Source organism: Sebastes umbrosus, chromosome 5 (assembly GCF_015220745.1).
Source record: "Sebastes umbrosus isolate fSebUmb1 chromosome 5, fSebUmb1.pri, whole genome shotgun sequence".
NCBI classification, from domain to species: Eukaryota; Metazoa; Chordata; class Actinopteri; order Perciformes; family Sebastidae; genus Sebastes; species Sebastes umbrosus.
The window spans coordinates 6,033,352-6,054,660 of NC_051273.1; the positions used below are offsets into that span (position 1 = coordinate 6,033,352).

The window sequence follows — 21,309 nt, forward strand, 5'->3', positions numbered from 1 at the left end:
GTTCTCAGTTCGTAGTACCTCTGTTAACGCTGCTACATAATCTGTCACTTCCCATTCACTCCAAATTTGTAATTTCAGGACAATTATACTATATATTTATTGATTACTTTACACTCGTTATATAAGGCCTACAGTAATCACAAGCCTGCAGACATTAAAATGCAATCCTGACATCATTTCTTTCTTAATATGTCTTACCACAATCCTCTAAGGTTAGATTTACAGTAACCAAAGTAGAATTGTTTTCTTCTAAATGCAAGGCAGATGACATTCAACTCCACAATACCCAAATGCAAGGCAGAATGAGTGGACTGTGCGAGGCCCAATGTTATTTCCATCATTCTCCGTTTGATGGAAGCGCTAAATACTGAAATAATAATTAATACTAACAGAATAGTAACCACCGAACTAAACAAATTAATCAACACATACAAGCACATACATGCAGATACAACAGTAAGCATTGTACTGTGTACAAGCAAGCGTCAGTCTCTGCTCTTTTTGATTAGAAGGTGTCTTCTGAACATCAACGGCTACATCAGACATTTGTTAATATTCTCTCTCTATTTTTTTCTTCCAAAAATAAAAATCTAAAACATTCAAATATTAGGTGTCATTTTTTTTTTTACAACATGATACAACACCAATCATATATTATTATCCATGTAAAATAAACTCAAGCCAGCAAAAATACACGTCTATTCAGTTGAAAATAATCTTTCATCATTATGAAATCAACTAGAGGAACTCCTCTGTCTTTAAATGCATTTCGCTCAGACTGAGTGTGTTTTAAAAAAAAGAAAGAAATAAAAGAACACAAACTATACAAGGAATCACCTCATAGTACAATCAAAGAAAGAACCTAATTTACAAAAGTCAAATAACCCAAAGATCTTTTTATTAAATACAGGCGGGAAGATTCCCACCGACCACCGCAGCAAAGGAAAACACTGAGTAACTCCAGCTGGACCGCAGCTCAAACTGAAAAACAAAACAGCTATAAAAACAATGCTAGTAGGTTCATTTCAGGTCAAAGCAGGTCTGTTTATCATATAAATACCATAATGCTCCTAACTGTGATTTAAGGTGGTCTGAAAACATTGCATACACCTCCTTTCTATAATACTGTACCTTGTTCTGGTTATACTGGGTGGTACTCTTACTGTATAAGGCACACCATACACACCAGTCTGTCGGAGACACACCTCAGCTCACACACACTCTTAAATATCTATTCATTTATGAGGCTTCCTCTACAAACTAAATTGATTGTTATTATTTTTCAAGTAGAATCGTGCATTATAATATAACTACTGTTAAAGGAAACTGACCTTTTGTTGATAATTTTAAATATTTGCATAGTAAATAGGTTTTTTAAAGTGTTTACAATGAATAAGGCCAGTGCAGAGATTGTTCTGGAGTTTTTCTTTTCCTCCTTTTTGGAATTACTAGGACTGGTTTCTGGGCTTTTAGAAGCACGCCAAAGACTTTATGAGCAAATCGTTAACGCAGAGCAGCACTAAAAAAAAAAAAGCGGAGAAATAGCTGCTATTAAACTGCCACACCGACTGGCGTCTGGCATAAATCATAAGAACAACGCGCCATAAATGTAATAATCCCAACACAAGCGCATGAAAAAAAAGCTTTCTTCTTTTCTCCGGGTTTGTGGCGACGAGGAGAACGATGGGAAACCACAAGCTCTGGACGCGGCGTTCCTCTCCACAGGAGAGTCTGTTATAGGAATACGTTAGACTCTGTACAATTTACATCCATGCAGCTACTCTCTGAGGAGAGCCATATTGCTTCATTACAGTACAATCATCACTGCAGTACATTACAGTGTGTGAGACTCTAAAGGACAGAGGCTGTATTTCCTCCTGTGAGCAAAGAAAGGGAGACAACGAGTTATGCGACAAGTCTGGTGACATTCTTCTTAATATGAACAAATAATATGAAAGAAAGGAAATTAATTTATCCTACAAACAGGAAATCAATCCCCAACAAACGCACTATTTACTCCTGTTTGAGTAACACGTGCTAAAAACTACAGCTCCCAGCTGTTTGAGGAGTCATTTTTAAGACTGAAGCTACATATTTGTGACCCATTTGTTATGTTTTCAGTAGGAACTAGAGCTGCAGTTGGAGTTGCTGCTTCTCCTTTAAACATGCAATATGGCTGCAACTCATTATTATTAATCTGTTGATTATTTTCTTGATTAATTGATTGGTTGTTTTGTCTATAGAATGTACAAGAAATAATGAAAAATTCCTTATAATTCCCCACAACTCAAGATGTATTCAAATTGCGAGACCAACAGTCTAAAACCAGAAGATATTCAGTTTGCTGTCATAAATAACAAACAAAGCAATAAATCTTCATATTAGGTTTTGTGATGTCATTCAGTTGCAGCATGCCCCATCATAGTGGTGAACATTGCGAGTAGAAATGTGGTTTTAAATAGAGCTGCAATGATTAATCGATTAGTTGCCAACTATTAAATTAATCACCAACTATTTTGATAATCGATTCATCGGTTTGAGTAATAAAAATTCTCTGATTCCAGCTTCTTAAAGGGACTATTTGTAACTTTCAGAAATGCTTCTTAACAGCGACACCTGTGGCCACGAAATCAACGAAATTCAGCATCGAGCTCGTGCTCACTCGCTCTAAATAGAAATGAACGAGCATCGCTCAAAACAGTGAGGTGACACACGTCAGCTAAAACCACAATATCACTCTATATTTCAGCTGCTTGGCAGTAATGTTAGCTGACCAGACGGAGGTCTGTCCATGAATCAATGCTGATGATTCATGCTGAGGCAGCGGGGCTCTGCAGCGAGAAACTCGTCTCCCTCCGCATGCAGCCGGAGAGAGCAGGGAGACACCGGCACCCGGTCGGTAACGAGTCAGTAACGTTTCTCTCTGTAGAGCTCCGTCCCTTCACAAGACATGGAAAACCTCTGTTGGTCTGGAGGAGCTGCAGCATTTATTTCTGCACAAACGTCCACTCTACATTCACTAGATATTCTCAGAGCTAAATTAACTCTTCTGCAGTGTGGAGTGAGCGCGCGTTCACGTCTAGAGGTGGAGCGAGTACGTGAGAATGCGCACGCTGTCTGAGTGAAGGCGAGCAGGCAGAGGAGACGAGACAGCGGCCACACGCGAGCGCGCATATGCGAACGCGCATGTGTGCCGACCCGCTACATTTATACGCTTAGAAAGTTACAAATATTCCCTTTAAATGTGAATATTTTCTGGTTTCTTTCCTCCTCTATGACGGTAAACTGAATATCTTTGAGTTGTGGACAAAACAAGACATTTGAGGACGTCATCTCGGGCTTTGGGAAACACTGATCGACATTTTATAGACCAAACAACTAATCGATTAATCAAGAAAATAATCAACAGATTAATCAACAGTGAAAATAATGGTTAGTTGCAGCCCTGGTAGGAACGAATGGGGTTTTGTTTCATGTGATTTGTTCATAATAAGAAAATGTAAAATATCACCAGCCTTATCCTTTAAAGGTCACCATTTCCACATCCACTCCAAACCACATCAGCTCTGCAACAACTGGCCACCATTTTTAAGGTCGAGAGTGAAAGTCAGATGTGCTGAAAGGACAACGAGGCAGAACATTAGGAGAGACAACATGATGAGGGGAAAAGATGAAGATGATGATGATGATGGTGGAGAAGGAGAAAGACATGGAGCACTGACACTGGTATTTCCAGAGTTTCCACTTTAACTTGTGACTGAATTTGCTTCCCTTCAGAGTGACAGACGTGTCCTGAGGAACACAGGAAGAGGAGAGAGACAGAGAGAGGTTTCTACATGCACATCTCATTATCTGGAATGCTATTTAAAAAACAGCAGCTTAAAGCACATAATATATATTATAACTATTCTATTAATCCAGAGAAATACAGTGCTGTTTAAGTACTACTAACTGTTGCATTGAAGATCTGAGCGCATCAGAGACTCTGATTACAAAGTACCTGTATGGTATCTATAGATTAAGACATCAGAGTATCAAAAACAAATCACATGTCCATTTAAGGCATGGTGATAAAAAAACATTAATATTACACAGTGTATAATTAGTTTCAAAAGCCAGAGTGAACTCAGCGTCTGGAAAATCCTCTCCCACTTTGTCGTTTCTGTACCAGGTGGTCAAGACTGAGTACGAGTGCAAATTGAACTTGATCATGTGAAATGTTTGGAACACTGTGAGTATAATGGTGCGTTAAAGGAGATATATCTTCCCTTCTTAACCCTTAGTACTGAGCCTTTTCTTAAGTCCTTTAAGTGAAGATAGAAAGTTCCTCCCTTACCCGTTGGATACTTATATTTGACCCAATATGTAATTCATGGGTCTTTTTTTCTGGTATTACAGTGTGAATATGTTACAAGATGAAATATACGACACATGAAATAGATGAATACAGACCAGAATACAACTATGAACAGTAAAAACACTGCAAAAGTCTCCTTCTTATCGAGTCTTTGATGCTTTTGTAACTTTGTAATGAGTTGCTAATGTTGTATTTTCTTAAAATGAGTGAAAAATCTCGCTGCACTCCAAAAAACACATAACAATCTCAATACTATGTTTTTTTTTTTTTAAGTGCCGCTCTCCCAGTTCTCAAGATGATTCACTTGTTTTCAGAAATTACAACTTTATGACAGAGGTTTTCAAAATGTGAGGTGGGCCTCACCAACGGGGCTCCAAACTGTTTCAGGGGAGGCTTAGTGAATGGAAAATATTACATTAGTTATCAAAAGAAGATCGTATTGATTAGCCTACATTTGTTTGAGTCAGAAACTAATAAATGCCTTAGTACAGATTTAGTTTTATCCATTTGGTGTTGTCTGAAGTTATGTCAAACAGGAATATCTTTGCTTAATTGTTTAGTATCTATAGAGTCAAATAACAGTCATGATCCCAAAGGCATCCAGGAATTGAGCAAAACTGGGCAAGTAAACTAAGGGGGAGTGAAGGGGCTTTGTCTGAGGGAAGGTCCACAGTCTCACACTTTGAAAACCTCTGCTTTATAAACTACCACGTTGTTGTTATTTTATCAGATTATCCAACTCACTCAGAGTAAAATGACCTATTATATTTCATTCGAAGTGAAAAAAGCTGCCACTGTAGTGAGATATTTCTTTAACTTGTTTCTATTGCCAACCATCAACGTATTTCAAGTGTTGTTTTAAATTTAAAAAAAGGAAGTAGAGACCTTGTTTTTGAAATATTTTTTTGTTTCAAGATAGAGACATTCATTTCAAGAAAATTATCTCTTTTACACAGCTCTTAGCTATTAAGCTCCGAGCCACTGCAACAGTCTGCAGTGTTGAAAGTTAGTGTTGAAATATTTAAACGTAAACTCAAATCATAACTATTCAGCTAGGCCTTTTATTAAGAATGGTTATCATATCTTATTCACTTATTTTATTGTATTTAAGTGGTCAAATGTTATTGTATTTTATTATTTTATTAATCGCTTATATTATTATATTGAATTCTTATAATATATTCTATTTTATTGTCATTTTATTAATCAATTATTTTATTTATTTTGAATTTCATTTGTATAATTTGATTGTTATTTTATTAATTTAGTTTTTACTTCAAACCGCTTTACTACTATTACTGCTTTTAATTCAATTTTATTACATTTTTATAATTTTATTGTCTCGCATGCATTGGTCTCAAATCTCACATTGTTAAATTGTTGAATTGTTTTTGTCTTTACTGTTGTTTTCACAGTTCACACTTGTCTTACTTTCAACCTGTCAGTCATCTGTGAACTGCACTAACCTATATGAAATGTGCTATACAAATACAGTTTGATTGATTGATTTATTGGAAACAGGTTAAAATATTCTTACTACACTGGCAGATTTTTCACTTGTTTTAAGAAGATAAGGTTTTCAGGGCTCTATTTTGACACATAATGTCTTTAAAGATGGAGAGTTGTGCAGTGCAGCGCTTCATCTCTTCCTGTTTGCTGCTCTAGAGGCTGTGACTCTCCGTTTGCCTGTACGACATCAAATTTGTTCATAATGTTTCCTGATAGCAGAGTGTTGAGATAAAAAAGATCTCTGAGACTGTGGCTAGTTGTAATAGAGGAATGACAGTAGAACCTATATGGCATTTTTACAGACGTCCCTACGACTCGTCTGCGGCGTTGCTCTGGACCTGGTGGTGACTGTTGTTGCAGTGAACCTGTGACAGCTGCAGGCTGGTGTGGAGGACTGAGCCGAGGCAACACATGGACTCAATCTCCTCGAGGAGGCCTTGATCCTGTACCACAGACGCCCCCGAGCCTTTACCCTGACCCAGGCACAGGCTGAGCCCCAGGAGCCCCTCCTTGGACACCTCTTTCTCCCACGGGACCTGCATAGCTGAGTGGCTTTGACTCGTCGGGCTCTCCTGACCCTCCTGCTGGGCCCTGCTGCCCTTCCTCTGGATGGCCTTCTCCTGGTAGTGCCTCACTGTCTCCTTGGACAGCACCTTCCTCCTCAGGATGCTGGTGGAGGCAGTCTGGTTCTGGTAGAGGCAGTCCGGGGGCTCCAAGTTGCCTTGGGGGTCTGAGATGGTCCGAGGCCGGCTGGCTGGTACGGGAGAATAGTTTGGGTGAGAAACAGATGCTGGAGAACTATAGGTGTGAAAGAGAGTGGGAGAGGGCGGCATAGGTTTAACTCTATGGGACATTATGGGTGAGTAGGAGCGGCGGTCTCCTGGTTGTCGCCCTGGAGGTAGAGGGTGAAGGTCAGAGTTGAGTTGAGGAGGATATGACGTGGAGGTGTCAGCCTCCGGGGCTATGATGACGGGCACTGCGGGAGCTGGCGCAGGTTTCTTTGACACCTTCAGGCTGACCTTGTTGGGCTGTCTGCGTGGGGACGGGGGGAGGTGTTTTCCGTGGACCGCGCTGTCATCCTGGCCCATATTCCAGCCGCCCTGATCCCCGTCTCCACCACAGCCACTCTCACCTGCAGGTTTGGATTCGCTGGAAGGTGAGGGCTTGCTCTGGAACAGAGGAAACAAGGAAATACTATTAACTTAATATTTTTATGAAGAAACCGGGGTCTCATGAAATATACACAACTAGTGCAGTGCCCCTCCGGAGTGAGTGCCCATCCAGAGGAGGACGATTGCTCGGCCCCCAGGAAGCTCTGCTTGCAGCGGTATGGCTGCTTGTACCCACCAAGTGTTAAGTTGATTGGATGAACTGTTTTAGAGATATGCGTAGGACAGTTATACATACATTTACACAAACACACAGACAGACAGAGAATACTTCCTTTATAGTTAGATGATGCTGCTACAGCGCCACTTATTGGCCAAATGACCTCAAATTCGTCATGGTCACTCAGATATCATATCTACACATGTCCACTAAATGTGGTCGCAATAGCACGACATTTTTTTCTAATATAAGCTCTGCCCACAGCATTTGAGCTGACTTTGAGGGCCTGTATCGAACAAAATCTGCTTTGGTCACGATTCAAAATGGTGGAAAATCAGTCTAGACACAAATGGGCGTGGCTCATATAAATATATACGTCTGGACCCACAGAACATTTTACTTCTGAGAGTTAAAATGCAAAGTTCATTGTTATAGCACCACCATCTGGTCAAATTGCACCACATTCGACACTGCACTCCCTTGGGTCCCCAGCAATACACCTGCCAAATGTGAAGTAGATCGGACATAGCGGTTCTCGACATACATGACACAAAAAGACAAACACAGATTCCTCGCTTTCTTGTTAGAACAGCAGAGACGCTCTGAACAAAAACTGTGTGAAATTCATTCATTTGAAAAAACCCAATTTTGTTTTTTAAAACATTTTTAGATAGGCCATGATTGTCTATCTGTACCCATCTGGACTAGGGCTGTCAATCGATTAAAATATTTAATCTCGATTAATCGCATGATTGTCTATAGTTAATCATGATTAATCACAAATTAATCGCACATATTTTATATGCTCAAAATGTAGGAGATTTGTCAAGTATTTAATACTCTTATCAACATGGCAGTGGGCAAATATGCTTGCTTTATACAAAAAAATATACTCATATCATAACATGTCAAACTGCAGCCCAACAGGCAACAACAGCTGTCAGTGTGTCAGTGTACTGACTTGACTATGACTTGCCCCAAACTGCATGTGATTATCATAAAGTGGGCATGTCTGTAAAGGGGAGACTCGTGGGTACCCATAGAACCCATTTTCATTCACATATATTGAGGTCAGAGGTCAAGGGACCCCTTTGAAAATGGCAATGACAGTTTTTCCTCGCCAAAATTTAACGTAAATTTGGAGCATTATTTAACCTCCTTCGCTACAAGCTAGTATGACATCCCTTAGGTTGTGTAGTGTCATATCATGCCAGTATCTTCACTCTAGCTTTAAAACTGAGCCCACAACAACCTCCCAACAGATAGATTGCGTTAATGCGTTAAAGAAAATACTGGCATGAAAACAAATTGGCATTAACTCGTTATTATCGCGTTAACTTTGAGAGACCTAATCTGGACGCAGTTCTATTAACATAAACTCTTTCCATTAAACCTCTCTGTCCTCTTTCCTTAAGTCCTGAACATGTAATCCTGCGTCTCTCTCGCCTACCGGGGCCTTGTAGTCTAAATCCTCCATGGACCTGAAGAAGTCCAGGCTCTTGGCGGCGCTGAGTTTTCCTTGCTCCACCGTCGTGGTGTTCAGAGAGTCCAGGATTTCCTCTAGCAGGTTCATCTGGCCCGAGCGGGAGGCGTCCATGTCGAGTTCTAGCGAGTAGGAGTCGTCGCTGTCCCCGATGTACGAAGGGACGTCTCCGCTGTCCTCTGAGGAGATCCTGAGACAGAGACGGGCAGAGTTAAACAGTGTTTCAGAAGATAGCTGTTCTTTAGAGTGCATCAAATGCTAATCTACATTAAAATTTAATGTAGTATTGTGAATATCACCGAGAACAAGTCAACAATTACACTGTAATAACCAGTTCCTTTGAAAAGAAGCAGTTTCAGTCTATGAGTGACATTTCTGTCAACTTGTGCTGTTAATGAGTATGTCCACTTGGGGGCAGTATTATCATGAGTAAAAAACAGATTGAATGTGCCTGGAAAAGCAACCTGCTATGATCTTTTTCTTAATAAAATCAATCAGTCAGCCAGCAAAAGTTGCAATAACTCGACATACTTGAAACAACATGAGCTCCAATGCCAACGTGTTGTGATCATAAAAATAGGAGTACTCACTTGCTCGCACTGTCCAGCTCATCATCGTCGAGCCCGTAGCCAAGATCTCGAGGGCCCATGCTCATGGGATACTTGTTGAAGTTTTGCTGTTAATGAGAACAACACAGCGAGTGGATGTAGTTAGACACTAAGCATAACATGATAAAACAATAAAAGTGGACCCGGGGGGGCGGAGGGAGGAGGCGGGTTCGGTTTAAAGATACAAGGCTCCTGATAAACATGGAGTCTAGACAACAATATGGTGTTCTGCTGAGGTACAGCTTTTCATAAACTTGGAACCTGACAGAGAAAAGATGCAGGTCTGTGTCTGGTGGGTCCCCATAAGACACCAGTAGCAGCTTGTTTTAATGAGCCTGGACCCTCAGGGTGGAGACTAAATTTGTCAAATTTGGGTCTAGGGATAAAAATCTTTAAAATCCCCCCGCAGTATTTTATCAAACTCAGCATTATGTGCGAACTAAAAGCTTTGTACGCACCGAGAGTTAAGATGTGGGTAGCTACATTAATCATTTGCATGGCGACACCAGTGCACGTGATTGTATTTGTCATTGCAGAGTGTTGAATGATACTGTAGTTGTCTGACACGGTGGGTTTAATAAGCCACCTGTGTACCATATTTAATGGGCGGGTTAAAGAAGAGACAGGAGCTTTACAGAGCAGGGCAGGACTCTCCCCATGGGAGCCCAAATCTGCCCCAGGCCACTTATTAACATGCCTTCCACTACGACGCACATGTTCCTCTCTCGCTGCATGTTCGCTTATGTTAACACTATCTCTCACTTTCTGATTTACACTCTTTGCATTTACCTTCTTACATATTGCTGCACACCTCCTGTGTTTTTTGGTAATAAGTCAAATTGTCCTTCAGCCCTCATGGGGTACAGTCAGCATTAGAGGGCACTGCAAGAGGCTCCACCTCTCTGCATTTTTATCAGTAAGCTCACGTTAGCCACATTATCAAAGCCCAACACTAAGTAAAAAGGCTCTTTACAACCCTAAAAGTGAGCATATAGCGCGGGGTGTGTGTTTAAGGAGTGCAGTGTTTGTGTGTCTGTGTTGTGGTTGTGGTAGAAGGGAGAAAAAAAAAATCAGAGATACAGAAGGTGAAGAAAAGTAAGAAACACTTATTATGAAAGGCAAAAAAAAAAAAGCAAAAGAATGAAGGCGGAAGGGAATTAATGAAAAAAGGAAGCAAGGAAATATGTAGAGGTGAGGAAAGATTCCTCAAAGCCCCAAAGAATGATGGGAACGGGGGGGAAGGTGGAGGGGGCAGTATTGGACCCGTGAACCAAGCCGGTCTTGATTAGCCGACGCAGTGCCAGCCAGACAGGCGGAATGTAACGTGTGGCTGGCTTGGCCTCATTTAGGGCCTGTGTTCGGCCAGCGAAGACATACACACCCACGTACACACACTCAGTCACCCTATTACACAAAAAAACACAAAGAGTTAAAGTGCCATTTTCTCCATAAAAGTCAGCGGAGGAGATGTGTGCAGTAGCCACTTAAGCCTCTCAGCTATCGGGCTAAACGCGAACACATGTGGTGGCACCGCTGATTGGCCGAGCCGCTCCCCTTCCATGGTAGCTTGGAGCTATAATGAAAGAGATTTCAGAGGGGCTCAGGCCTGGGATCCCTAAACAGCCTTTAATGGATTCCTGTGTCAGGGCAGTAAATCTGGGACCGGGCCGACATGCCAGCCTGCCGAAGCGGCCCGGCAGAGTGGAGATGCACCTGTGAGACACTTGGGGAGGGTGGACGGAGACAGTCACAAACAAACACTGTATGTTCATGGTCATGCGGTTATTTAGATGTTGCATTTGTGCACAGAGAGATGTGTTTAGGGAAGTAGGGCCTCTCTCTGCGTCTAGGTGTTTATTAAAGCAAGGTGAACCCAAACACAACCAGACGCAGGTCACGAAGCCGGGCCCTCTGATCTCGGTTACAGCTCTGGTGCTGTCTACAAAAGGAAGTTCCATAGGGAGCCGTAAATGGATGGTACCTCACTTCACGGCTTTATCAATTTGTCATTCCCTCTCTTCACTGTGACCCTTTAGTGCGGCAGTTAAGATTAGACTATTTACAACAACCAAGCATTTTACGATAGAAGGAGTGGGTTCATAAATGGCCAACATATTGCATTCATTTTACTGGTGATGTGACATACAAAGTGTGCTTTTGTCAGTCACTTGAACGCAATAATGCTGCTCCTCAAAAGCTGTCAAAACCAACAGCATCAGCTAAATCTGAGATCTAAAATTAGATGTACTATATGTCATTGTAAGAAACAAAAACAACAAAAATATAGAAAGACTCCTCAAATTCGCTATGAAATATTCTCAAGCAGTGCAAACAGGTCCTGTGTTAAAGCTGCGACAGCTCTCCATACCTCCCCAGGCCTGACAGGACAGTGGGAAGCATGAAATAGCAGAACAACAGACTATCATGCCGCTCCTTCATTAGCGTCTCGCTGTCAGCTAATGGGAAGCTGAAAGGTGAGAATGTAAAAAAGTGATTCTCCCTCCATGCGTTCCTGTCTCCCATTTTCTCCCTCCGTCACTCGGCTGTCGGGGACAGATGTCACCGTTTCTGTCTGTCTGGCTCTTGCTTCCCTTTCTCGCCACCACCACGTCGCCACGAGTGAGACTGTACAGATCGCAGAGAGCAAACGAGTCAGGAGGAGATACAGCGGAGGAGAAGAAGAATTCATGAAAATAATAAAAATGGTCAGGTTATTTTAGTAAAACGAGCTCACTCCAGTGGTTTATAAAAGAGGGAGACAATCCTTGTGTGTTCCTTAAATCAAGGATTTGACATCTGTGCTTCTCTTGTACAGTTTTTTAATCCTAATTTCTTAATTATTTTTACATTATTTTGTAATCATTTTACTTTGATTTGAGTTCCTGAGTACCTGGCTAAAGAAGTAAAAGAATCCTGATGTAAAAAGCAACAAGCCTTTACAGTCATGGATTGTGAGCAAATGTGTCCTCAACTCTAACCCTTCGGTTAGGTATGAAATACATCTAAGGGTCTCTCAGATTTGATACAACAAATCACATTTCATTTCTGTGGTTATGAGGGGAAAATAGTCATCACCGTCCATTTTAGTAGCTGCATTTGGAGAAACAAACTTTCCCCTCCTCTTTTCCCTTCCTTCCCTGCATGACCGGTTATGCGGAACAACTACGCCTCTCTGTGACAGGGCCAAACGCTAGCGGACTTTAATAGCCCAGCCTTACATTATACATTTCATATGGTATTTCTGAGTGGGCACTGATCTCACAGCTTGGCAGTGTATGTAAAGAGATGCCGGTAAAATGCAAACAAACCTTGGGGAGAGGCAGAGCCTTTGCAGAAGTACGGCCAAGTCTGTTTAAGAGCTGCTCACTCAAAAAAAATAAAAAATACACACAGCGTTTGAGGCAAGATCCACTGCTCGTCTGTCCAACTGGCTGTTGCTGAAAGCCCGCTTCCCTTTGGCTTTAAAAAAGGAGCCATATAAAAGAAGGAAAAATGTGCATTATGCTCATTCTGTTGGACTAAACTCATCCAGTGAAATCACCTGGTGGCTTTCTGTGAATGGCTGCGGTGCAGTACTGAGACGGTGCCAGCAGATGGCACTTTGGTTTCAGCGAGGAAGCCAGTGGGTCTCTGAAGTGCAGGAGAAACTAAATGAAGTGGAGACTACAAACGCATACAAATAACCATGTAGACACACACACACACACACACACACACACACACACACACACACCGCTATGGCCAGAGTCACTGCACTTATAATGCATCCTAACTATTCATCTAACAATATTTATCCACAATATTAATCTCACACTGAATATTATGAGCATATTTGGGCTATTTTCCATTTACAATTACATCAAAAATGACTTTATTATGAATTATAACGCACTGTACGCTCTATAATCTACAGTACATGCTGCGAAATAGTTATTAGCTATTCACTTTACCCAGAAAGTATTGCTTTTGCATATTGTTCATATTATAGCATTTTCAATCATGTGCTGAACATAATGCATGCACACTGTCTGTGTAATGCTTTATGAGCAATATTTCAAGTTAAGTGTTATTGTACTAAAAATACATATTATTAGTATCAGCATGTTTGAACTCGGAGACAAATGATGCTGTAATCAGAACCGCACAAATGTACATTTCCACCGTTATCACACGGACACTTCACAAGTCATGTGTACAGTCGGTACACATGTGTGTCCACACAAACACACACACTGCAGCATGAACACACTGAAGTGACTTTGTTCCTCTGTTTTACATCTCTGTCAGCTCCCTGTTCCCCCTCCACCCTAGGCGATGTGGTGTTTTACCTCTCCTGCCTCACCAGGTGAAGAGTCCAGCAGAGCCTGAGGCTGAGCCCGGCCACACGCCTGCTGGCTGTCACTGTCCATAACACACCATCCCAACCTCTCCTCTCCTCTGCTCTCCTAACAGATGTCATTGTGTTGTCTCCAACCTGAGGCAAACTGCTAAATGCACGCGTGTTTGTGCACATACAATCAAAAACATGCTCAGGTACAAAAGGGCTCACACTTTCTGTTTACAGATGCTTACAGAACAACACACACACACACCAGATATACCGAATCTCAAAAACAGATGTGGCACACACACACAAGCCCATACAGGAGCCAAAAACAATGGTTGTTGTTTAGTTGTATCAGACAAAAAGTCAGCAGTCCAATTCAGTCTTGTTTTTGTCAAACGAAAGGATTCCTCCTACATTCTTAATCAACAAGCTCACCAAACACTGCGAAAGCACCCACATTGCCAGATAACGGCTGAAATATGTACGCAAATGACAGCGGCACTTTCACTTTGGTACATGTGTTGGCTGATCAAATGGAATATGAATTTCATAACTCTGATTATTTTTTTTTGCTATGATTAATTAAAAAGGAAGCTACTCCAGGATCATTCATTTCATTTCAAGGACAGACATAGAGGAAAAAAAAAATGATGAATGATAAAAATGTATCAAGTCTTTTTTCTTTCATACGGGAGGATGGGATGTCTTTAATCACATCACATTTTTGGAGCGCCAGATGACAACATGTTTCTGAATTTATATTAGCAGGTGAATGAGCCTTTGTTGGTCACTTGGTCAGAGGTATGGACGTGTGGAAATGACACAGGGAGTCGGTTGTGGAGTGTATGCGCTGTAGCTAAGGACACAACACCAAAAATGTGTCTCTAAGTCTTAAAGGAGAATAAATATCTTATGTTAAATGTAAATGAAGTGAGTTTACTTTAATGAATATTGTTCAATATTAGCACTAGCTTCAATATACATCTACAGCAGCTAAAACTAATGAAGTACAATACTACCTTTATGAAGGTTATAATGTTCAGCTTTTGTTGAACTTGAAAAGGTGCTGATTCAACTTGATGGTCATTTTAGAGGCTGATGTATTTGTGGTGCTGTTTAACTGTGAGGTGTTTCTAATAATCAGTCTACCATCACTAATATAAACGGGGTACAAATGCAACAATTTATCGATTAATCAATTAGTTATCAACTATTAAAATAATCATCAATTATTTTGATAATCGATTAATCGGTTTGAGTATTTCTTTAAGAAAAAAAAAGTCAAAATTGTCTGATTCCAGCTTCTTAAATGTGAATATTTTCTGGTTTCTTTACTCCTCTATGACAGTAAACTGAATATCTTTGAGTTGTGGACATAACAAGACATTTGAGGATGTCATCTTAGGCTCCGGGAAACACTGATTTTTCACAATTTTCTGACATTTTATAGACCAAACAACTAATTAATTAATCAAGAAAATAATTGACAGATTAAACGACAATGAAAATAATCATTAGTTGTAGCCCTCATGTCAATTCAAGAAAAGTATATTTATGTTAGGAAATAAATATTTTAGGCCTGAAAATGAAAGCACTGTTGAGATTGTTTGGACAATAACACGATCTTGGTTTGTCTACAGAGACACATTTTAAAGCATGAGGAGTTAGGAATAGGATTAGGTGCTGCTATAGATGTCTGTGTGTGGGCACAAGAGGCAGGGGAGGTATGAGGAGGTAAAGGTAGGTTTTCATTTTTTTTTTCATTTTACTTAACCTTTATTTAACCAGGTTAGTCCCACTGAGAGCAATTTCTCATGCAAGGAACACCTGGTCAAGACAGTTGTGGGCAGAGCACAGTATCAAGATTTCATAGGAAGAAACAGACAGAGACGGAGAGATAAAAGAGAGGAAGAACAATAGCTATATTTTCCTCCAGCGTTCTTTTGAACCGGAACTCTAATGTAAATACGCTGTGCTTTAAACAGTCAGGTGCAAGTAAATAAATGGCTAGCATAGAGTGTCGCTACTTAAGAAAAAAATAAATCTCAGTCTTTATTTCATGATGTACGTGCCACATGATTTTCCGGTGGTATTTTATAAACAAAAAAAAGCCTTCTTCCTGAACTGAACATAAAATAACTTTTTGAGTTTTCTAAGTAATGTGCTTTAATATGTGTATAAAGACATAAACAAAGCTGGCTAGAAAAACAACAACACATTGAAAGAGCCAACTATTCCCAGTAAAATGTACTGTTTTGAAGAGTTTCAATCTTTCAGGGGTTACTGCACACCGACAGGCCATAAATTATCAAGGCTTTCTTGGCTTCTCAATTTTCCGTCTTAGTTTCAGTTGACAGAAAAAAAAAATCTCGGGATGTCAGAGTGCACTCTCCTCCTGGGGTTTGTGTCTTTAACATGTAGGGGGTAATATATTAATATATATATAATACATAATAATATTATACGGGGTTATGAAGTTAAGAATGTGAAAGGAGAAGAATGGGAGGAGCATTGTGTGTGGCTGAAAAGAAACTGATGGACTATATATATATATATATATAAACACAAACACACTAAACCAGTGCTGTGGGACACGTGTCTCGTGTGTCCCTCCTCCAGCGGTCTCCAGGGACCCGTTACTGTGGCAATGAACAGGCCTCAATGGCAGGGACAGGGGTGTGAGAGAGTGTGTATATATCCTGAATGCAGTGCGTGTTTGTGGGTGTGTGTGCGCACATCAACTGAATGTTAACTGTTAATCTGTGTGTGTTGGTTTGGCCCGTCTTTGTGTGTGTGTGTGCTAGCTGGGGGTGGGAGGGTTGGTGGGGGGGAGGGTGTCCGAGGAGGCCTTTAGAAAAGCCCTAATTGCCGTTCCTCTCCTCTCCCCGGCCGTCACACCTTCCTCTGCGCTAAGACTTTCCAGCCTCATCACACACACAGGAAACACAACGCTAATTAGAGACAGCACAACCTCTCCTAATCACACTCCTACATGACTGTGACCAAATGTCAGCGTGCGCATACAGCCATGTTTTTTTGTGTGCATTTTTCCTTTAGCAGTAAGAAGTGGGAGTACAGAGGTATAGATATAAGGTGGGAGATATAACTAGTAACCTGAGGCTGTATGCGTATGAGTTTAATACTGTACAGAAGTGTGCGATTTTAATCACATTAAACTAAACTTCCAAGAACTATATGTGTACGTTTTCGTTTACACTACGGCGTCTTATCATCTCCTAACGTCTTTACCTCCTCTCTTGATAAATTTATTGATGAATGTGTATTTTGTGCTTGCACATTGTATGCCAGCTCTGCACACAACAAAGGCGTGCTATCCACTTATGGTGCACAAGCAAATTCTTCAGAGGAAATGCTGACCAGCAGATGAGTTGCTTCTACTGTCCGTGTTGTTCAGAGAAAAATACTGAATGTACAACACGAGTGCGTCGTAAGAAAAAAAATGCTTATCATTACATTTGGCAGCCTGACAAACTACTGTACTTCTTCCAAGAGCTGTTGCAAGAGAGAGAACGTAAGGAGGAGAAAGAGAGAGGGAAGGATGGAGATAAAAAAAAGAGAGAGAGAGAGGGGATGGAGAGAGAAGAAAGAGAGAAACGAGAGCAAAAAGTGGACGGAAAGAGCACAGAAGTGGAAGACTGCATCCATGTCGGTCGAGTGAAAACTGAGCTCTGGTATGATCAGTCAGTATACATGGAGTTGCATCTGTGTGTGTGTGTGTGTGTGTCGTACCCGTCTCATCTTCTGCAGTCTCCTTGGAGACAGGCTCTTGGTGCTGGTGGGAGACCCCGCACAGACCATCATCCCCTCTTCTTCTTCTTCCTGAGAGACAAACGATGAATGTAAATCTCAGATGACTTGTGTTGTAAATGAACTTAAGTGAAAAGTGAACACAAAGAATAACGTTCTATCTGCATTCGAACCGAACCACGACACACTCAGTGTGTTGCTCCCTCGTTTTATGTTACTTCATTTCAAGTGAAAGAATGAAAGAGGTTACTGAACTAAAGCAACGATGCTCTTTGTCCAGTTTGTTTCTATTTCTCATTAGTAAAAGCAGTGGTGGAATGTAACTAAGTACATTTACTCAAGTATTGTACTTAAGTACAATTATGACATACTAGAGGGATTCACCGATCCGACTTTTTCAATCCTGATACCGATAGCGTTACCTGGGCTTTGGGTATCGGTCGATACCAAGTACCGATCAGAATCCAGTGTTTAATTAATAACCTGTGTGACTGGGATCATTCTTTCAAACTCTATCAACTTTGTAAAACAAATTGTAACAAATAAATACATAGATATAAATTTACTGAATTGTTATTTACTATTAAAATAAATCGTACACCAGCAACTTGGTGAAAATAGGAATTACAATTCAAGTGTAAACCTTTTTATTGCAGCAACAAATTGGTCAAAACTTAATCAGGAATTAAAATTCCAGTATAAAATGTATATAGTATATAAACATAGATTTTAATAGATCAGCCCTTTTGTCACCGATATCCGATCCAGCTATTTGAGGCAGTATCTGCCCTATATCCGACCCGCTATCGGTGCATCCCTACTTGAGTATTTCCATTTTATGCTACTTTATACTTCTACTTCACAACATTTCAGAGGTAAATATTGTACTTTTTACTCAACTACATTTATTTGACTCTTATAGTTACTTTTTAAATGATCAGATTATATGATATGACGCAGTACTATACTACTAATCTACTCAGTAGTATACAAAGTATCATAAAATTGGCACCACATTGACGAACTACAACATTAAAAAGCTCTTACATGTATTGAAACAGATAAATATAATATTCTATGATAATATAACACTGTGAAAGGAGACATTCTTCATTCTTTAATTACATTTTGCTGATAAAACTTGTGTACTTTTACTTAAGTAACATTTTGAATTCGATATACTTTTATTTGAAAGTAGTATTTATAGGCTATGGTATTTCTACTTTTACTTAAGTAAAAAATCTGAGTACTTCTTCCACTACTGTGTATAAGTTAAAGGATCAGTCTGGTGATAGTCTATATTTTTCTTACTGCCAGTAAATCAAGTATTGTGTATCTCAAGTCTGATATAGGGTATTGATCTGTGCCAGAGATTCAAAGGTGTTGTTAAAAACTATTAAACAATGAACGCACACCGTCCTGTTACTGCAAATACTCCGTATTGCACTAAATCCGCCCCTAAAATAGTCCCTTACAAATGCAGCATTTACTCCTGTTTGAGTAACGTTTGCTAAAAGACTACAGTTCCCAGCTGTTTTAGTAAGTCACTGAGGCTTTTTAAAAAATAAAGTATATACTCATGGCCTGTTTTCTTCAGTAGGAACAAATGCTTTTGGGTCTCAGAGCCACAGATATGGTATTGCAGTCGGAAAACATCGAGAGAAGAAGTTAACGCATTAATAGTTTTGGTCCTTTCATGGGATTTTTTGATAACAGCAGATATATTTAATATCAACAGCCTCATCCTTTAAAATGTTCTCTACAAGGTTATAACAATTAAATTCAAGGTAACCACCACTGATGAGTTTAATTTCAATATGTTTGTTCATTGGGCTCCTTGTGCAGACATCTGTGGCTGGCAGCAGCATAAATGCACCACGGACGAAGTGTGATCCTGAGAAAAGTCGAATTAATTCATTTGTGTATTTTGGGAATTAATTTACGAACGCACAGGAAATCTGTTTAACTTCAAATCAAATAGATTTCAACACCTCTTCTGTGTGTGTTTGTACACACTGCGCACACACACACCCCTCGCGTTCATCATCAGTGTGCCCTCTCTGCTCAGTTTCCCACTGACAGATCAAACTGCTATTGCCTTATCAAATCCATCAGGCTTATGGAAACATACACCTCGTTACATTAGCTTTGAGGAAATCACAGGCTCACTGATGAAATATGCAGACAATAAAAGAGAAAGAGGGGCCGGGGCTCCGATGACATGACAGGCCATAGCCAGAGGGGCGTTGGTTAAAAATGTACAGCCCTGAACAAAGCGCTAAGCAGGCTTCAACAGTCATTAAAGAGCCCAGCGTCAGAATCACACACTCCATGTAAAGCAGCTTTCCTGTCTGTTTCTATGAGGGTGTGTGTGTGTGTCTACTGTATCTGAAGTATGTGTGCATGTTTCTACGAGTGTGCGTGCGTGTCAGAGAGGTGTGAAGGTCCGCGCTGCTCACCTTTGCTTTAAGTCTGCCCTTAAAGTCCCGGATGCCCCTCTTGGCATGACTCTTGGCCTAGGAGGAAAAACAACACACACATTTACACACACACATGGATTACTAATCAAAACATGTTGCATTAACATTCTGTTCTGGTTTCATGTAACATCAAGAAATGCTTTGATCGCTGTGGCAAAAACACAGAGACAAAAGTCTGGATAAGAGAGACTCGCACACTAACAGGAGGTGATAACATGAAAGGGCACTGTGACCACCTATTGTACAGCACACGACGACACACACTACAATACTCCCATTCCTTCCACTGTATATTCCAAAACAGACACGTTTACAAATTAAATTTGTTGTATATTCAAGAAGACTGATTCATTTCAACCAAATAAAACCTGCAAAATGTCTATTTTTCAGGACTTAATGTTTCAAGTTATGCACCTATAGAAAGAAACATTGCATTAACCCATTTGTGCCCAAAGACTATATTTAGTATGATTAGGAAAAATGCCACAACATTTGCTCTGATGGGTCAAAAGTCTTGAAATTTGGGCAAGCATCTAACAGTACTTTTTAGATCACATGAAAAATCACACTTTTATTAATAGTCAAAGTCAGGATTTTTGAATAATTAGGAAAAACACTAAACACTACTGTATTTATTACATGTTTTCTATGTGAAATATTTATTTCACACTGCATATGTGTCTGCATATGTCAACTTGTTATGAGTTGATACCAATACCTAATACTTGATTGCGCTCCTTGTAGTTTCTACGAGATACACCATTTCCTTATCATACTATATTTAGTCTTTGTGCACATGGGACTATTGTTTTTTCCTAAAATATAATGATGCAGGGATGACGTATTTTTATGACGTTTATGATACTTATACGTTTTGTTCAGCAAGATAATCTCCACAAATTAACACCACTTTAATGATTTTTGAAGTGTGAATTCAATCACCAGAATTAAAAAGCTAACGTAAACTATAAACAAACTACACCACGGTCGCATGAACGCGAGTATACACAATGATGCTGTAAAGGAGGACGAGTTGGCGTGATGGTGTTTAGTAGTCTCATTTAGCCACTTGTTAGCAACCACCTTTATTAAGACATATTAAAAACTTCAAAATTCATAAGTGGGATATCTATTGACGTATTTTATGTCGTAGAACAAAACGTTAAAATCTCTTCAGCTTACGTTAACCACAGACCTTATTTCAGGCATCTAACTAAAAACTCATTCAAAAAACCCATTGACTTCCAGACGAGGGAACCTTGCTAAAGTGCTAACTCATCTCCTGGTTTGGGGACCATTCCTGCAATACTAGGTATATTGTGATAAAGAAAAACTCAGTTTTCAGCCAAACAGTTTGACCGATTTTGACACCGTCTTCAGATTTGTGCTTAGACAGGCCCAGAGAACACTTTACCAAAGGAAATTGAAAATGTCAGTTGCGGGACTAA

At 40.1% G+C, this 21,309-nt stretch overlaps 1 protein-coding gene across 3 annotated transcripts in view; it reads right to left on the minus strand.

The window, feature by feature from the left end:
• Window positions 1-21,309, minus strand: part of dennd1b (DENN/MADD domain containing 1B) — a 137,861-nt gene that overhangs the window by 6,486 nt on the left and 110,066 nt on the right. The window contains exons 19-23 of one of the 3 annotated variants that reach the window (XM_037769162.1): window positions 19,841-19,897; window positions 17,364-17,453; window positions 9,269-9,354; window positions 8,646-8,868; window positions 6,142-7,035 (exon numbers count right to left, since the gene is read on the minus strand). In XM_037769162.1, coding sequence (XP_037625090.1) covers window positions 6,175-7,035; window positions 8,646-8,868; window positions 9,269-9,354; window positions 17,364-17,453; window positions 19,841-19,897 — 1,317 coding nt within the window. In that variant the 3' untranslated portion in view covers window positions 6,142-6,174. Of the gene's footprint in view, window positions 1-5,857; window positions 7,036-8,645; window positions 8,869-9,268; window positions 9,355-17,363; window positions 17,454-19,840; window positions 19,898-21,309 lie in introns of those variants that run through there. The other 2 variants (XM_037769161.1, XM_037769163.1) reach the window with 2 other exon arrangements.